The sequence below is a fragment of the Malania oleifera genome, chromosome 4, assembly GCF_029873635.1.
Source record: "Malania oleifera isolate guangnan ecotype guangnan chromosome 4, ASM2987363v1, whole genome shotgun sequence".
In the NCBI taxonomy this organism is placed as follows: Eukaryota; Viridiplantae; Streptophyta; class Magnoliopsida; order Santalales; family Ximeniaceae; genus Malania; species Malania oleifera.
Genome location: NC_080420.1, coordinates 17,342,739 through 17,359,087, shown reverse-complemented (window position 1 = coordinate 17,359,087; position 16,349 = coordinate 17,342,739). Strand labels below are relative to the sequence as shown.

At 38.2% G+C, this 16,349-nt stretch overlaps 1 protein-coding gene across 2 annotated transcripts; it reads left to right on the top strand.

Annotated features, from left to right (window-relative positions):
- On the top strand, positions 1-15,187 carry LOC131153630 (secretory carrier-associated membrane protein 5). Of its 2 annotated transcripts, XM_058106063.1 has the most exons (13): positions 1-484; positions 6,122-6,187; positions 6,451-6,579; positions 6,672-6,734; positions 7,427-7,460; positions 7,774-7,896; positions 11,728-11,790; positions 11,892-11,985; positions 13,464-13,509; positions 13,597-13,664; positions 14,249-14,297; positions 14,692-14,757; positions 14,876-15,187. In XM_058106063.1, the coding sequence occupies exons 1-13, from the start codon at positions 425-427 to the stop codon at positions 14,960-14,962; spliced, it is 948 nt and encodes a 315-aa protein (XP_057962046.1). In that variant the 5' UTR covers positions 1-424; the 3' UTR covers positions 14,963-15,187. The 2 variants fall into 2 exon arrangements, with proteins under 2 accessions (XP_057962046.1, XP_057962045.1); XM_058106062.1 differs by having other exon boundaries at positions 79-484; positions 14,692-15,187.
- Positions 15,188-16,349: the final 1,162 nt, after the last annotated feature.

Genomic DNA, 16,349 nt, shown 5'->3' with positions numbered 1-16,349 from the left:
ATTCCCGAAGTCCAAATTGGAAATTTCAATTTCCAAATTCAATTTTCAATTTCTTTCCTGCTTAAAAAAACCCAAAAAATAGAAAAAAAGCCCCATCTCTCTCTCTCTCTCTCTCTCTCTCTCTCTCTCTCTCTCTCTGTTTTGCTGGCTGCTTGTTTCCTTACCAATTTCTTTGCAAAGTCTTACTTGAGAAAATTCTTGAGCTTTAGCTGACCACGAACAAGTTTTCTCGTTCGCTCGCTTTTCTAGGGTTTGATCTTGCTCCTGTTCTCTGGATTTCGCTTGTGCGGGGAGGGGTCAGTTCGTGATTCTGAAGTTTTGCGTTGCTTTCTCCAGAAGAAAGCTTGCTTTCTTTTAGTGTAGATCTGGAAGATTTGTGTGTTTCCTCTTGGATTTTTGATTCTGCAAAAATTTTGAGCTTGTGATGGCTAGGCGTTACGATAGCAACCCTTTCGACGAAGAAGATGAAGTTAATCCCTTTGCGGTTAGTTGATTTACTGCCTCTGCTATTGCTGTTTCTCCCTCTCTGTACTCGTACTCTTTTGTGGTCTCCTTTTTTCTGTAATTGGATTTGATTTCAGCTTTATAGTTCGACTGAATGTGTTTGAACATGGCCATACTCTTCAGTTGGTACTTAATAGTAAACCCTGTAATTTTGGGCAAAATTGAGAATCCTAGGGTTTATTTTGTGTTCATGATTGTTTGATTTATTTGCTTCTTTGATTTTTTGGAGCTGGTTTGGATTGAATTGGGTTTAGTTATCAAGTTTAGTTGTCTGAAACATCAGATCTGCCTTTTCTGTGGGTATTCTGTTATATCTTGGATTGGAACTGTGTAATTCATAGGTTTCTGTGGGGTGGGCTCTGAGATTTGTTGCTCAATCTGTTTTTTAAAGTCTTGTTTGTTACATACTTGCAGTTAGGCTGTGGTTTATTGACTCGTTAGGCCTTCAATTAAGTTGTCCGCATTCTCTTGAAAGTAACCATCCTGCAAATACCAGGGCCATGATCTGAGTTCTACGTTTTGTACTATGAGTCTCTATGGTAGCAAGGACAAGCCTAGAAACTTTGTTTCATTGGGACTGACTTCAAAATTCCGTTCAATAATTGTGTAGAATCAGTTATGCTTGTGACTGTTTGACATATGCGTCAATGCTTTAAGTGCTTTTTTCTGGCACAATGAGATGTTGATTCTTTGTGGTCCTACTCACCTATTGGTTGTTGGAGCCTGGCAAGTGTGCACGAGTACAAACTTAGTTCCCAAACAGCAGTTTACTTTGCGCCATCTTGATCTGTTTCTTCTTTAAATAAAATAAAATAAAATGTAGCACTTAGTGTGCAAGGTTCCTGCACCATTGGGATTTTGAGGAGGGCATGAGATACATAGGTCGTAGTCTTACCTCCACATTTGGAGAGTGTTTCCGTAACTTGAACCTCTGATCTTCAAGTTTGTATGTAACATCCTTATGATTGGGTCAAGGCTCGCACTCTTTTAAAGAGGGGTGCAACATGGAGACTTCCAAGGAGGTGACCCATTCTTGTCCAAGCATACTTAACTGCAAAGGTTTGGGTGATCCCACATTTCTTTCTTTATTCAATATTTCAGAATGAAGATTGTACTCCACTAATAGCTAAAGATAGAACTTTAACATTTTCTTTAATGGATGAAGATTGGAACTGCTATTGTTGCATAGCATGTCACGAGCTAAGCTTGTTCAGGGCATTATGTTTGCTTATGACTGCTTATCTCGTGTGCTTAGGATGAGTTTCTATCATGTAAATACTAATGTAGGGTTATTTTCTACTAGTAGTGTCTTTGTATGCCAAATAAGGTAGTATGATTCCTCGGTCACTTCGATGTTTCCTAATGTCAGGATGATAATTACATACAAACCTCTTTAGGGGGAGGGTGAGTGTTTATCAATCATTGTAAAACTCACTAGCAATTGTTAACGTGCTTAGCCTACTTGCTTCCCTCGCTAAGTACACAATGTCAACGGAGGATTTGTTAATGAATTATGTTTGCTTCAATATTTACTGCTTGCTTGCCACAACTCATGAATTGATTACTGTTTCCGCTGCTATTTGAATGAATGCTAATGAAAGTGTTTCGTGGATGAATGTTGGTAAACGATAGACTGGCTAGTTAAAATAAGAGTGTTTTAGTTAGCGCCGCACGACCTTTCACAACGGTGTGAAAATAGTCGGACTGTGACACTTGGTATCAGAGCCAAGGCTCAGTTGTTACGAGAATTCAGTTACCTTCGTTGTGGGATTTTGGAAGCTTTAGTAATTGACCATGGAACCAAACAATGCTGAAAGACTCGGTGCACTGGAAGCACAGGTTGAAGAGACAACCAACGATATGGCCAACGAGATGGCCCAACTGAGGGGACTTGTTGATGAAGTGATGGGATCACAGCAGCATCAAGCAAGTTTGACAAGTGAAATGTCAGAGGACTTTCACCACACTGTGGAAACTTTGTAGGCCCGGATGGCTGATCTGGATGCAAAGGTGAATCTGATGGTTCTTGCTATGGGGAACTCCAACACTCCGGGAGTTAGCAAGACCAAGGTGCCAAAACCCAGGATGTATGGGGGTGCCCGAGATGCCAAGGAGTTTAAGAACTTCTTGTTTGATGTGGAGCAGTACTTTCGGGTTGTGAGGATGGCCTCAGAACAGACAAACGTGAATACTGCAACCATATACTTGATTGGTGATGTCAAATTGTGGTGGCGTACCAAGTACAGAGAAATTGAAAATGGAAGTTGTGTAATTGATTGTTGGGCAGACTTGAAGAGAGAGCTCAATGCCCAATTCTTTCCTGAGAATGTTGAATATAATGTAAGGAGAAAACTGAGAGATCTCAAGCATACGGGGTTGATCTGGGAATATGTGAAACAATTTTCTGCTTTGATGTTGGATATTCGGGATATGTCGGAGAAGGACAAGTTGTTCTATTTTTTAGAGGGGATGAAACCATGGGCAAGAACTGAACTTCATAGGCAAAGGGTTCAAGACTTGTCAACTGCACAAACTGCTGTAGAACGCTTGACGGACTACGCTGGTGATGAGACCGTTTCGTCCAAACGGTTTTGCGAAGAGGGAAATAGTTGAAAGTCTTTGAAGAATGGCAAACCCAAGAGTAGGGGAGCCGACTCTAAATCATCAACCTCAAAGAAAGCTTCGTTGTCTCAAGGGTTCAACACACCCAATGAAAAGGGGAAGAGTAAAATTTCGTGCTACTTGTGTAGTGGGCCTCATAGAGTTTTTAAGTGCCCTCACAAAGCATCACTTAATGCTTTACAGACTTCCATTGCAGAGCAGGCAATAGAAGATGATGAGGAAGAGGATGATGCCCCGAGGATGGGTTCGGTGCGGCTGGTGAGCGCATTGGAAAAACAAGAAAAAACACCAAAAGTTACACAAGCAAAAGGGTTAATGTTTATGGACTTGAGTATAAATGGGAAGAGTACTCGCGCTATGGTGTATACGGGGGCTACTCATAATTTTGTTTCGCAGTTGGAAGCATGGAGATTCAACTTATCCTTAGAGAATGATACAAGACGCATGAAAGCAGTTAACTCTGTAGCCTAGCCTACTCTGAGAGTAGCCAAGCAAGTGATTGTAAAACTTGGACAGTGGGAAGGTCATGCGAATTTCACAGTAGTGCCATTGGATGACTTTCCAGTCATTCTAGGAATGGAGTTCCTAAGGGGGACGAGGGCAGTGCTGATGCCTTCGGCTGGTTCCTTGTGTCTGATGGGACATCACTTGTGCATGGTGCAAGTCGTTGCAACGAAAGGAGACGAGAAGTCCCTTTCAGCCATACAACTCAATGAGGGATTGGGTCAAGGTGAGCAGACACGTCTAGCCACGGTGGTGGTAGACAAAGAAGTAGGCCAAGAGTTGGAGCCTACGACCATCCAAGCGGTGTTGGATGAGTATAAGGAGGTGTTGCCGGATAAGCTGCCTCACAATTTGCCTTCACAACGGATTGTAGAGGATGAGATCGAGTTGTTATCAGGAGTCAAACCACCTACCCATGTCGGATTGTGCCTCAAGAGATAGTAGAGTTGGGGAAGCAACTTGATGAATTGGAAGCGGGATGTGTTCGCCCTTCCAAAACACCGTTGGGAGCATCTGTGTTGTTTCAGAGGAAACATGAAGAGCATCTACGGAAGGTGTTCGACAAGCTGAGGGGAAACAGTTTGGATATGAAGAAGGAGAATTTCTCTTTCGCTCGGCGAAGCAACAAATTCCTTGGTCAAGTGGTTGAACAAGGTCGTATCCGGAGGGGTATGGAGAACGTAAGGATGATTCAAGAATGGAAGATCCCCACGACGGTGAAGGAGTTGCATTCCTTTCTTGGCCTTACAAAATACTGTAGGAAGTTCGTTGAGGGGTATTCGTGGAGAATGACTCCAATGACAGGACTACTGGGAAGGTATTATTGGCCGCACACGCGGGATGATGTGGTTGATTTTACCAAAACTTGTCTCATTTGCCAACAAGAAAAGGGGGAGTGGAAGAAGTATGGTACTTTCATGGCCGCACCAAAGTACTGTTCGACAGAGGAGACGACACAATTGTTCCTTGTGACTATTGTGAAACATTGGAGTGTTCCCGAAGTTATTATTTGTGACCAAGATTTAATGTTCACTGACAACTTCTTGACAGAGTTTTCAGGATATTCAAGTCACATCTTGACATCTCTTCGAGTTATCACCGATAGATAGACAAATAGATGAAAAGATTCAGAGAGCTACTAGATGAGTACTTGTGCCATTGTGTCAACGACAACTAGAAGAATGACGTGCAACTACTTGATGTGGCTCCATTCTGTGGCAACGCTCAAAGGCGCTTAACAACCAACAAGAGCCCTTTTGAGCTTGTTACAGGCCAGCTGCCGCTGATACCTCACACAGGGGGTGAGCCGTACAGACGAAAGAGTCCCAGGGCGTACATCTTCACCAGTGAAGGGAGACAGAATGCAGAGTTTGCCCAAGCCTATCTGGAGAAAGCTTCTGAGCAGATGAAGAAGTGGGCAGATAAGGGGAGAAGACCGCAATTTCATGTCAGCTGCCTCAAGCCATTCAATGCCAACACCAATGACCTGAGCAGAAGTCAGCCCAATAGAGCAGAGATGAAAACGGTGCAACCTGACAGACATGACGTTAAAGAGATCCTTGTAGACAAAAAGTTCACATCCTCAAGGAAGAAGCGGCAGAAGTTCCTAGTGAATTGGAAATGCCAGAAATCAGCTGGATTTCTACGGAAGATATTCAACCGTTCGTGGACAAATTTGAAGTGTACCTATCGCCAAAAGTCTACGAGGATGTCGACCACATAAGTGGGGGAGAACGTCATGAGCTAAGCTTGTTCAGGGCATTATGCTTGCCTGTGACCGCTTATCTCGTGTGCTTGGGATGGGTTTCCTTCATGTAAATACTAGTGTAGGGTTATTTTCTGCTAGTAGTGTCTTTGTATGCCAAATAAGGCAGTATGACTCATCGGTCACTTTGATGTTTCCTAGTGTCAGGATGATAATTACATAAAAACCTCTTTAGAGGGAGGGTGAGTGTTCATCAATCATTGTAAAACTCATTAGCAATTGTCAACGTGCTTAGCCTACTTGCCTCCCTCGCTAAGTACATAATGTCAACGGAGGATTTGGTAATGAATTACGTTTGCTTCAATGTTTACTGCTTGCTTGCCACGACTTTCATGAATTGACTACTGTTTTTGTTGCTATTTGAATGAATGCTAATGAAAGTGCTTTGTGGATGAATGTTGGTAAACGATAGGCTGGCTAGTTAAAACAAGAGTGCTTTAGCTAGTGCTGCACGGCCCTTCACAACGGTGTGAAAATAGTCGGACCGTGACACATAGGCAATCCAATGATGGGGATTATTCTTGTTGTTTAATTACGCAATAGGATTTTCATATTGTACATTTGTACAATTGGTGAACAGTCTCATATTATTACTGACATGCTTTACTATTGCTGACATCCTCTGTGGATTTGTGTCTGTTTCCTTTTGATACCATAATGTGATAGTTAATATATTATTGAGCAAACTGTTACAGAACTTTTCTTTTGGTGAAAATTTACTGTCAGGATCAAGCAGGTCGGGGCAAAGTATCAGGACAGTCAGCCTATGGTGGAGGTTCATTTTATACAACAGTGAGATCTCACACCCTCCTTCCTTTTTTTTTTTTCATTCTTTCCTTCGTAGTAGTAGCAGTGTTATGTGCATCTGCTATTCCTCTGATAGGGATAGTTGGCATAGCTGCCATTTGTACACTTTCCATTTTCTCGTATTAAAGATGTAGCTCAATGCATGCTTAATTTGCATAAAATTTATTTTTAGTTCTAACATATTCCACATGCTTGGTTTTACTCTTTACTTGATTTCTCACTTCTTGTTATTTTCCTGACATTTATAGAATCCGGGCAGCGTTCCCTCTGCTGCAAACTCAAGGCTTGCTCCACTTCCACATGAGCCTGCAGATTTTGCCTATGATCGTGGTGCAACAATTGACATCCCCCTTGACACTGCTAGTTCAAACTATCAGGTTGGGAAAACTGCCTCCATGTTTGCCATTTGTATTTTCTTCCATGAACAGAAACCTTAGTTTCTCTAATTATAATTTGTTTCAAATTTAAGGATTTAAAAAAGAAAGAGAAGGAACTTCAAGCGAAGGAAGCTGAATTGAGGAGGAGGGAACAGGTATCTGCACATTTGAACTATGCTTCCGTTGGTATTTTTCGGTACATTCTTCAGTATGGGTTGCCATTGAACATTAAAGTTGCTCCATTTACACTGAACTTGTCTTTCTATTTATCACAATACGGTTATTGAACCTAATTTAAGTTGTTTGAGTCTATAAAAGTTAATCATACTTCATTAAAAAATGGTTGTGAGCCAATAATGTAGGAGTAATGAACCATATCTATGTGGATGTTACTGTTGAATATGTTTCCTGTTAAAATCTATGTTACTGTTGAATATCTATGTTACTCTAATTATGCGTGTAAAATATTTCTCTGTTCCTTTTAACTCATTTTCGGTGAAACTTTAATAATTTTTGTATTCTCCAATTATGAGAATCTGGATATGGGTGTGCCCTTTTGAAGCTGATGTGGTGTATGACATGATGACTTCAAAATGAATTGAACTGCAAGCCTGCAGCAGTGGTTGTTGTTCAAAATCTGCCAAAAAATGGTAAAATAGAGGCATATGCGCCATGCATTTTTTTATTGCACATTGCTCACTTTGTTGATTTGTATGCAGTTGGATGGTGTATTTTATTTTTAATTTTATCTCTGATCTTATATCTTTATAGTATGGGTCTAATTACATTTTCACAGCTTATGCTTGCTGAATTAACAATCATTATCTGATTTTTGTATGCTACACAGGAAGTGAAGCGGAAAGAAGAAGCTGCAGCACGAGGTGATTTTTGTTGCTAAGGCTGATTACTTATGGAGCACATGGATTTTTAGTGTTAATTGAGTCAGTCCTTTGGATTTCTTATTGGGATTTCAATAGTTCATTGGTTTCAAATGGGTCAGTAGTTTTCTGGGATATGCAGGAATACAAACATTTTACTTTTTTTTTTTTTTTTTGGGAAGGGTATTCTTAACATATTAGAACATCACATGTCTAAATTATGTTTAGTATTGACTGATTTGATTCTATTCTATGTCATGCTCTTAGTTCTGCTGAGCAAATAATAAAACTGAGAGCTCTGTGTTTTTTTTGGTAGCTGGAATTGTCCTTGAGGAGAAAAATTGGCCGCCATTTTTCCCCATTATCCATCATGATATTGCAAATGAAATACCGGTTTATCTACAAAAATTGCAGTATGTGGCATTTACAACATTATTAGGTATGTCAACCTTTTCTTGCTTGCAGGGCTTTCCTATATTATGATTTTTTACTAATTTATTAATTGTTGGAGCTCTGCGTGCGTGCAAAGTTTACATGCATTTAAGTTCTTGGATATGTTAAAATTGGTTATTTTTTCTAATGATGCCGGACAGCATCAAGACCTGCAGCTATGAGAAAAATGTAGGAGAGAAGAAGGGTAGAGGAAGCAGGAAGAAGGAAGAAAGGAGAGAGGAGAAACAAGGGGAAATCACTTGCTCAGTTTAATTCAAATTCATTAGCAACTACTCCTACATGGCTTTCACCAACTATTTATAAGAAAGCCCCTTTACACATGAAATTACACAAATATCCCTAAATTACATGAAACTGCTAACATACCCCTGACATACACACATAAACAAGCCTGCAAATATACATATTATACTAATTAAACTAAAGACACATTTAGTTATTAACTAAACCCAACAATCCCTTAACCTAATTCTTTTGAATTATTTTCCAATAAGGATCTTCCCATGGTCTTGCTTCTTAAAAGGGGCTTTAGCCTTCTGCGCAACTTTATCCAGATAGAAAGGACTAGGGTTAAGAGATTTAGTTAGATGGGGGAAAAAAGACTTAGAAGAAAAAAGACCCAAAGAGCCCCTGATCCAAAGCGTAGCAACCCCCCTCTCATTAGGATTGGAAGAGTTCATAACACACAACAGGCAAATGAACTCTTCTCTCTCTCCCTCTCATTGAGACTTTGAAAAAATAAGTCCCAAGATACGATGCCTCACTTAGAAGAATAGAAATCTGAAGCTGGTGAATTATGAATGGAAGACAGTCTATAATCTAACAAACGAGGCACTAAAGATTCAAATTGGGGCATTTGAAACTAAAACTGGTCAATTTATTTTGTTTTTTTTAAAATATTTTTTGTGCACTTGAATTATGAATAACTATATATCTATTACTTGTAGCTATTCATATGCATACTCTATTATGTATTTGTATTCCAAAGGTTCGGTAAGCAAATCATTTTTATTAGCTGTTTTTACATGTTTATATATTGGTTGTATTTCATAGAACTTTTCCAATTTGGTTTGATGAGGTTATAGTAGCGATGAATGTAAAAGTTCATTATTTTTTCAGTTAGCTAAGCAGGAAAGGGAAGTGATAATAAAATGTTCAACTTCATTAGATAGCTTCATGGTAGGCTCGTCAAGGCTTGGGTCTTTAACTACCAAAAATAATATTTATAAAATCTAATTACTCCCAAGTTTAGTAGAAAGTGGAGGAAGTCGGGTATCGATCAATGGGGATTAGAATGTAGTTATCAACCAGTTCTAAATTAGTTTATTAAAGCTTTGCATAAAAAAAATAAGTGCAGAGGTGGAGTTTTTCTAACAGTCCTGATGAAAGCATGTAAAATCTAAAGTACCCTAGTCGTACAAAGCAATGCTTAGATATGAATCAGATGCTGGACACCGTGCCTCTGACTATGTTCAACTAGATATACATAAGAGTACTAACCCGAAATTCTCAGGCCAAAGCAGGAGAGGGTCATTCGAGGGCACAAGGTAGCAAGGGTGCACCAACCGTCCGGAGCACGGTCGGGAACCGGAGTATATCTTGTTTCAACGATCACATGAACACCTCCGCGGATCCATAGCCAACTACTTCTACTTGGCTGGAACTGTAGTAGTGCTTATCCTTATATGCTATCCTTCATCATAATCAAAGCAGTAAAGAAAACAGTAAATTGAAAGCATGTAAAAATCATCCTTTGGTATTCGAGTTGTCTCTCACAAACAACTGTCCGTGCAACGAAATGACTGTCTAATCTACTTAAACAATACAAGAGCGCCGCTAGTTGTCACAGGCTGTCGAACACCTCTTGCACCATCCAAAACTGGTATTGAAATCTATTCTAACTATTATACATTGACTCTAAATAGTGTTCTAGGTCTGTCACTAACCTAAAATTGGCCAAATAGGGACCCAGAGCTCATGTTCATAGCGAATATTTATAGGCTTTAGGGTTTACAAAGTTTGGTTTTCAGTTTAGAAAAGTTTGCAGCGAATCTTGCATGGAAGATCGTCGCTGTCGACCAAGTCGCTCCTATGCTTCCCTTGTGTGGGCCTTGGTCGAGACTCACGGGAAATCAGGAATTTGAATCTGCAGTGTCTTCGACTAAGTTGCACGTTAGGGTCTTGTTGGTCGAGTTGATGGTCGAGACTTGCAGGATCTCGCTCTTTAGCAAATCTTGAGAACTCGACATAGTCGCCCCTCAAGGTTTCTTGGTCGACCACTGGGTCGATGCTCGTGGTATTTCTTGGCTCAGGAGAATTCAGTATCTCGCCTTAGTCGCCCCTAAGGGTTACATGGTCAATCATTTGGTCGGCCCTTGCAGCATTTCGATCTCAGTCTGAACTTTGGAGTCTGCAGTGGAAGACTAGGTCGCCCCTTATGTTGTTGGTACTCCTTTAGCTTCTTATATGCCTAACTCCTTGGTTTTAACCTGTATTTCCTGAAAAGACCAACAAACCTTACATAGCTCCGAACAATAACAATGGGTAAATACATAATAAAGTGAGGATAAATAAAGGTAAATGAGGGTCTAAAATCATACATTATAGGGACTCATCACTTCATCACCCAAATTTGTGTTGGTGTCCCACATTGACCTTGCCAATGGGCTAGTTGGCATCTTCATATTTAAAACTTTCATCTTTGTCTTTCTTGTGTTTCTTGAACTGATACTTGAGCATATGGAGCTTATTACCAAGGGATATAAATTGGGTAGGTATTTAGATTTATTAGCTAATTTTATTCCATGCTTTAGAGGTACTTTAGAATTCTGAGGTGGAAATTTTAGACCATTACATGCCATTGTTTGGTAATTTTCCAGTTGTCAAAGAAATAAATATGTATTATACGATAACTTGTTTATATTTATAAATTTATGTATTTTTAGAATGTTGTGACTTGTGACAAATACTAGCTGTATTGCTTGGGATCACTTGTGGTTGGTGCCAATGGCCAAGCCGATAGTATTGGTGGGTATAAATAATTTGTAGTTGCCTTAGTATTGCTGGATGATTCACGAATGAATAGCATTGTGGATTTTTTTATTTATTTATAAAAGAATGGGATGTATTGAGAGAGAGAAATTACATTGTAGGCAAGGACAAGAATTTACAGACATTACCCAAGAAAACCCCTCTTTAAACCCTTCCTGTCATAATTCGCTGAACACTTTAAATTTTCTAATTCCCTCTGACCCTTCTTGAAGATTTTCCTTAGAAACCTCCTCAATAGGGAAGGGCAAAATTCCCTGAAAAAATCAACTTCTAGTGGCTATCCATTGGGTAGTTGCTGTCCCAAAATATCAGGACATTTTCTGAGGGATGACCCCTGAGATTAGCCATTTGTAGCCTATTTTTTGAACTACATCTTCTTTGAGGAAAGGTGGGGGGGGTGTTTACAATCTAGTCATCTACTCTAGTGTCATTTCTAGTGCTTGGCTGAGTTCACTGCAGGAGGAGGATTTAGGAAGTCCAGGATCAGCTTTACTGTTAATCAGAAGCAACTCAATCTGTTGGACAGACTAATTTATTTGGGCGTGCTCCCACTTGTAGATGATGTTGTCTTTGAGAGGGTGGGAAAAAGGATGTATTTATCTTTTCTATTTCATCATAAGTCATGCTACCTTTGTTAGGTAGTTTATTTTGACTGTTTATGTTTGATTGTTGGTGTGAATGCTTCTTGCTGTTTGCATATCTAAAATGCTTTAAAATAGGTCTTTCAAAAGCGCCAACATTCACTGTAAAATTTGATCTTATGCAGGATTGGCACTGGCTCTTACGTGGAATGTTATAGCTGTTACTGCTGCATGGATCAAAGGAGAAGGTTAGTTTGGATTTGGGAATGGTTCCGATGGAAATGCTGTATCTGTCATTATGGGTCTGATACCATAAAAGGTGACTTGATTTATGTACATTTGATTTTAGGTGTAAAAATATGGTTCCTTGCCATTATCTACTTCATAGCAGGGGTTCCAGGAGCCTATGTGTTGTGGTATCGCCCGCTATATCGTGCTTTCAGGTATGAGTTGTTTTTAATATAAAAACCTTTTGTTTTATTATATTTTCCAGTTTAGCTTCAAAAAACACCTAAAATTATGATGTGTCATTTTCTTAAGGGAAAACTTCATAATATGCTGCCTGCTTGTGAATAATGTTAGAGATTCATAAAGCAGCTAGCTAACAATTGAATGATGGGTGTGAAACTAAAGCTTTAAGTGTGCAATCATTTGGGCCAATGGTAGATCTGTTGCTTGTGAATCATGTTGGATGGGTGTGAAACTAAACCTTTAAGTGTGCAATCATTTGGGCCGATAGTAGATCTGTTTGGATGGCTGTGAAGTGTGAAGTGATATTGATGTAATTCCAGGAGAAGCTTGAATAATTGATTTGCATTATGAGACTGGATTGCTTTACATATACCATGCATCTCCTCAATAATAAAACCCTTCAGTGGTCCTGGAGTGTGTGTCAAATTGTTTATTAGTTTAAAAGAAATAAAAGTAGTGAATAATATTGCAAATGTAATTGTTTGAATAGCCTGTAGAAGTAACTTTAGCTTAGCAACACTTACATGTCTAAATTTGTCCTTGGATATACTATCCATGGACCATAAATGAGGAAAGGTTGAAAGGGATGTTGCTTCTAGGAATGGATAGAACAAGGACATTTGCTTTTCGTGGATGCTAAGTAATTTTAGAATTGCTTTTGGAGTATTGTGTGATTCTGGAATTACTTCGGAGTCTAGTGTAATGGTAGGATATTAAAGATTCTCGACTGGTCCTTGACCCTGGATAGGGGACTGGATTGGTCCAACCAATAGCATGGTTTGGATACTGGAAATGATAATATATATATATATATATATATATATAAAATTTTAATTTTTAATATACCAAAAAAGTCTGAACTCCTACTTTATGAGGTCATTTATATGAATTCTGTCCCACCATTTTGCATGATCTAGGGTAATATCCTTAGAAAGAAAGTTTAAGGTGCTGGAAAATCCTTATCGCACTGGTACAAATTATCCAATGTTTACTCCACTCTGTCCTACAAACTCTATTGTCAACTTATTCCCTCTTTTTTCACGTGAATACTGCAAGTTCCTGCACCAACTGTTTTCTTGTCGTCTAAAGATGTTATGCCTAGCTTGCCACTAATGTGTTCACTAGTATTATAGTTCTCAAATGTCCTAGCATTTTCATTTTTGTTACATTTACCCCATGGACATTAGCCATGGGCACACCCATTGTGCATGCTGTGCAACTTTCAGTAGTCACGGATATGTGCAAGAATGTGCATGAACATTAAGTTTGGGCAGCTATTGGTAGTGCTGGGTGATTATGAAGAGGATTTGCGTTTACTAATTTGCCCATAATGTGAAAATTTCAAGACTTGTTGCCATTTAAGATTCATTTGCTTGCTTATATAATGTCGTGCTGAACATGTTTGTGGATAATATGCTTTTGTTCAATGACATTTTAATTCTACATGCAGGAATGAAAGTGCTTTAAAATTTGGATGGTTTTTCCTGTTTTATTTGGTAAGCTCTCCTAGATCTTTATTTGTATATCTGCTATATATTTTATGATGCCTTGGAGGATATCGAATTCATTCTCCTCAAATACAGCTTCACATTGGCTTCTGCATCCTTGCCGCTGTTGCTCCTCCAATAGTTTTCAAAGGAAAATCTCTTACGTGAGTTCTCTATGGCAATCTAAATTTCTTACTGAGTATATGGTTATTGTTTCTAATGCTTTGTTGGTCTGGAGGGGATTTGAATGCAGAGAGATGGAAAGTGTTAACTTTGCAGCTCCCTTGCACTTGGTTGCACTCAGAAATTATTAAAATAAATGAGAATAATGTTTACTTTCTGTCTATGATGGATTCGTTTGGAAGTATAGAAAGTGGGTTTGTGGGGTTGTATGGTATTACTGATGCCTCATATTCGGTGAACTTACTATGCATGTTATTGTACTAAAAAAATTATTGGCTCCTTTGCATTTTATGACATCTGAAGTTTTAAGTACATCATCTGTCAATTGGGCCCAATGCAACAGCATCAGTTGTAGGATTTTCCATGAAACCTCTTCCTTTGGTACTTTACAATCATTAGCCTTTTTTGGCCGTGGCCACATCTACAACAGTTAGATCTGATGCGTTTGCTAGAGATCTGAGTGCAACATCTATTTTATTAGTTCTTTCCTGATCATCATATATACTAAAAAAAATCAACTTATTTTACTCATGCTAATGATGGATCCTGGTTTTCTGTGTAACAGTGGTATCCTGGCTGCAGTAGATGTTTTTGGTGACCATGCTTTGGTTGGGGTAAGTACAATTCCTGCTTCGTTCCAGCGTCTTTTCTGCTGTTATTGATCCTTAAATCATTGCGAAATGCTTTAACCGTATGTTCGAAAATTTGGATTTCGAACCTTCGGTTTGGATTTGTGTGGATTTGGTTAAAATGCTCTTCATAAAATTGTACTGAGTTTTGTCCAAATCCAAGCAATTCTTAATCTGAAATCTCAAATCTATGCCCCAAAACACAATTTAAAGAATTATTTAAGCTTGAATCGAGTACTTGGGAATCTAGTCATTGTAGAGCTTGTGTTGCTGGAAAGAATTTGTTATTGTAATTACTTTTTTTATTATTTCCTCTTCTCCAGCTTTTTTTGTTGCTGTAAAGCTTAATATCATTAATCTATTTCCTCCTGGCTTACAGATCTTCTACTTTATTGGATTTGGAATATTCTGTGTTGAGACAGTGCTCAGCATCTGGGTTATTCAGGTCCAATTTATACTTTCTCCTCTCTCTCTCTCTCCCCAGTGGACAAGAACACTTTCTGCTGCATCAGCCATCATCTCTTCATTTCTGCGAATTCACATTTATGTCCATTTTGTTGCAGCAAGTGTACATGTATTTCAGAGGCAGCGGGAAAGCTGCGGAGATGAAGCGCGAGGCTGCCAGAGGAGCCATGAGAGCAGCCCTGTGATACCAATGTTGAAACCACTTCAAGCAGCAGCAAGATTGTATGTCATGCTTCGGCACGCCTGTTCATAACTTGTTTTGAGTGCCAGTTTGGTTTTTGATGTATTTTGATAGCACATGTGATATGATTAGGAGACTTGACAAAGCAAGGGCTTGGTACAGACGTGCTCAAACCATACGTGTATTTGTTAATCATACTGGTATCTTAATTTTATGAGTTATTTTTACATTTTTTTGGCAGTCTAGTGTTTACCAAGGGTTAGTCGAGCTTGCTAGCAATTTGGATTCTATTCATTCTATTGCTCTACATGCCTTGATTTTAAGTTGAGTTCCAAAGATGCAAATGGTTTGGCGTGTTGAGTTAAGAGTTTGGGCAAAGGACGCTCACCCCACGAGTTTGACAAAAAGATAGATTTCTCTTGATGTTTTAAAAATAACACAAATCTCTCCTAAGGTTTTAAAAAAATCGGGGACTTCTCCTAAGTTTGCCTAAAAGATATAATTTTTTTCCTAATCTTTTTTATAAATTTTTAGGGGAGGCATGTGTCTTTTTTACAATCCTCATGGCAGGTCCAGGAAATTTTTGGAATGTCATTGTTTTAATGATGAGTTGAATCAAAATTTTGTTCATAAATTTGATATATTATTTATTTATTTTTTTATTTTCGTTGATAACTAAATATAAAAAATGCGAATTCCTTGATATTTTCCGTTTACTTCCTTAGTGTTTTTCGAGTTCGAAATAGAGCCTAAAGAATTCCAAAAATCAAATGTCAAGGAACATTTACGAGATTCATGAGACTTCGTGGGATATCTAATATCTTTTTAGAATTTCTAGGAATGTTCATGGTATTTTTGAGACCTTTAGGGAGTTTCTCATATTTTCCCCTTAAATTTATAACTTTATATAATTGAAATGAAAGTTTATATAAATTGTATTGCAATTTAACTAAATTTGTTTAAGTCTAAACTCTAACTTGAATTTGAGGGTAGAGTTTAGATTTTTAAATTTAAATTTTTATAAATTAAACAAAGCAAAATACAAATTTGTATTTTATTTTCAGATTCATATGCAAGTCCGGACTTGAAATATGTGCTTCTAAACACAACCAAAAGTTATTTAAAAATGTGAATTTCAAGTTTAGATTTAAATTTGGGTAACTTTGTCAATTTAATACAATTTTTACTACAATTTCTCTAACATTATGCCCATTAATTATATCAATTTGATATGTTTAAATTTTCAATTTAAAATTTGATAAGATCTTTGAACAAGAATTTTAACAAACATGAATATGAAACTTTAAAACAATTAAAATTTTAAAAAGTAAAATATACTTTAGTAGAACTTTTAAAACTCGATAGTATAATTCACACATTTGTTAAAAGAG

What these genes read in the sequence shown, in the direction of transcription:
- LOC131153630 (XM_058106062.1), top strand. Translation starts at nt 425, where the DNA reads ATGGCTAGGCGTTACGATAGCAACCCTTTCGACGAAGAAGATGAAGTT. An exon ending in ATGAAGTTAATCCCTTTGCG is followed by an intron (nt 485 to 6,121) that starts GTTAGTTGATTT and finishes ATTTACTGTCAG; the next exon opens with GATCAAGCAGGTCGGGGCAA. An exon ending in TGCATGGATCAAAGGAGAAG is followed by an intron (nt 11,791 to 11,891) that starts GTTAGTTTGGAT and finishes ATTTGATTTTAG; the next exon opens with GTGTAAAAATATGGTTCCTT.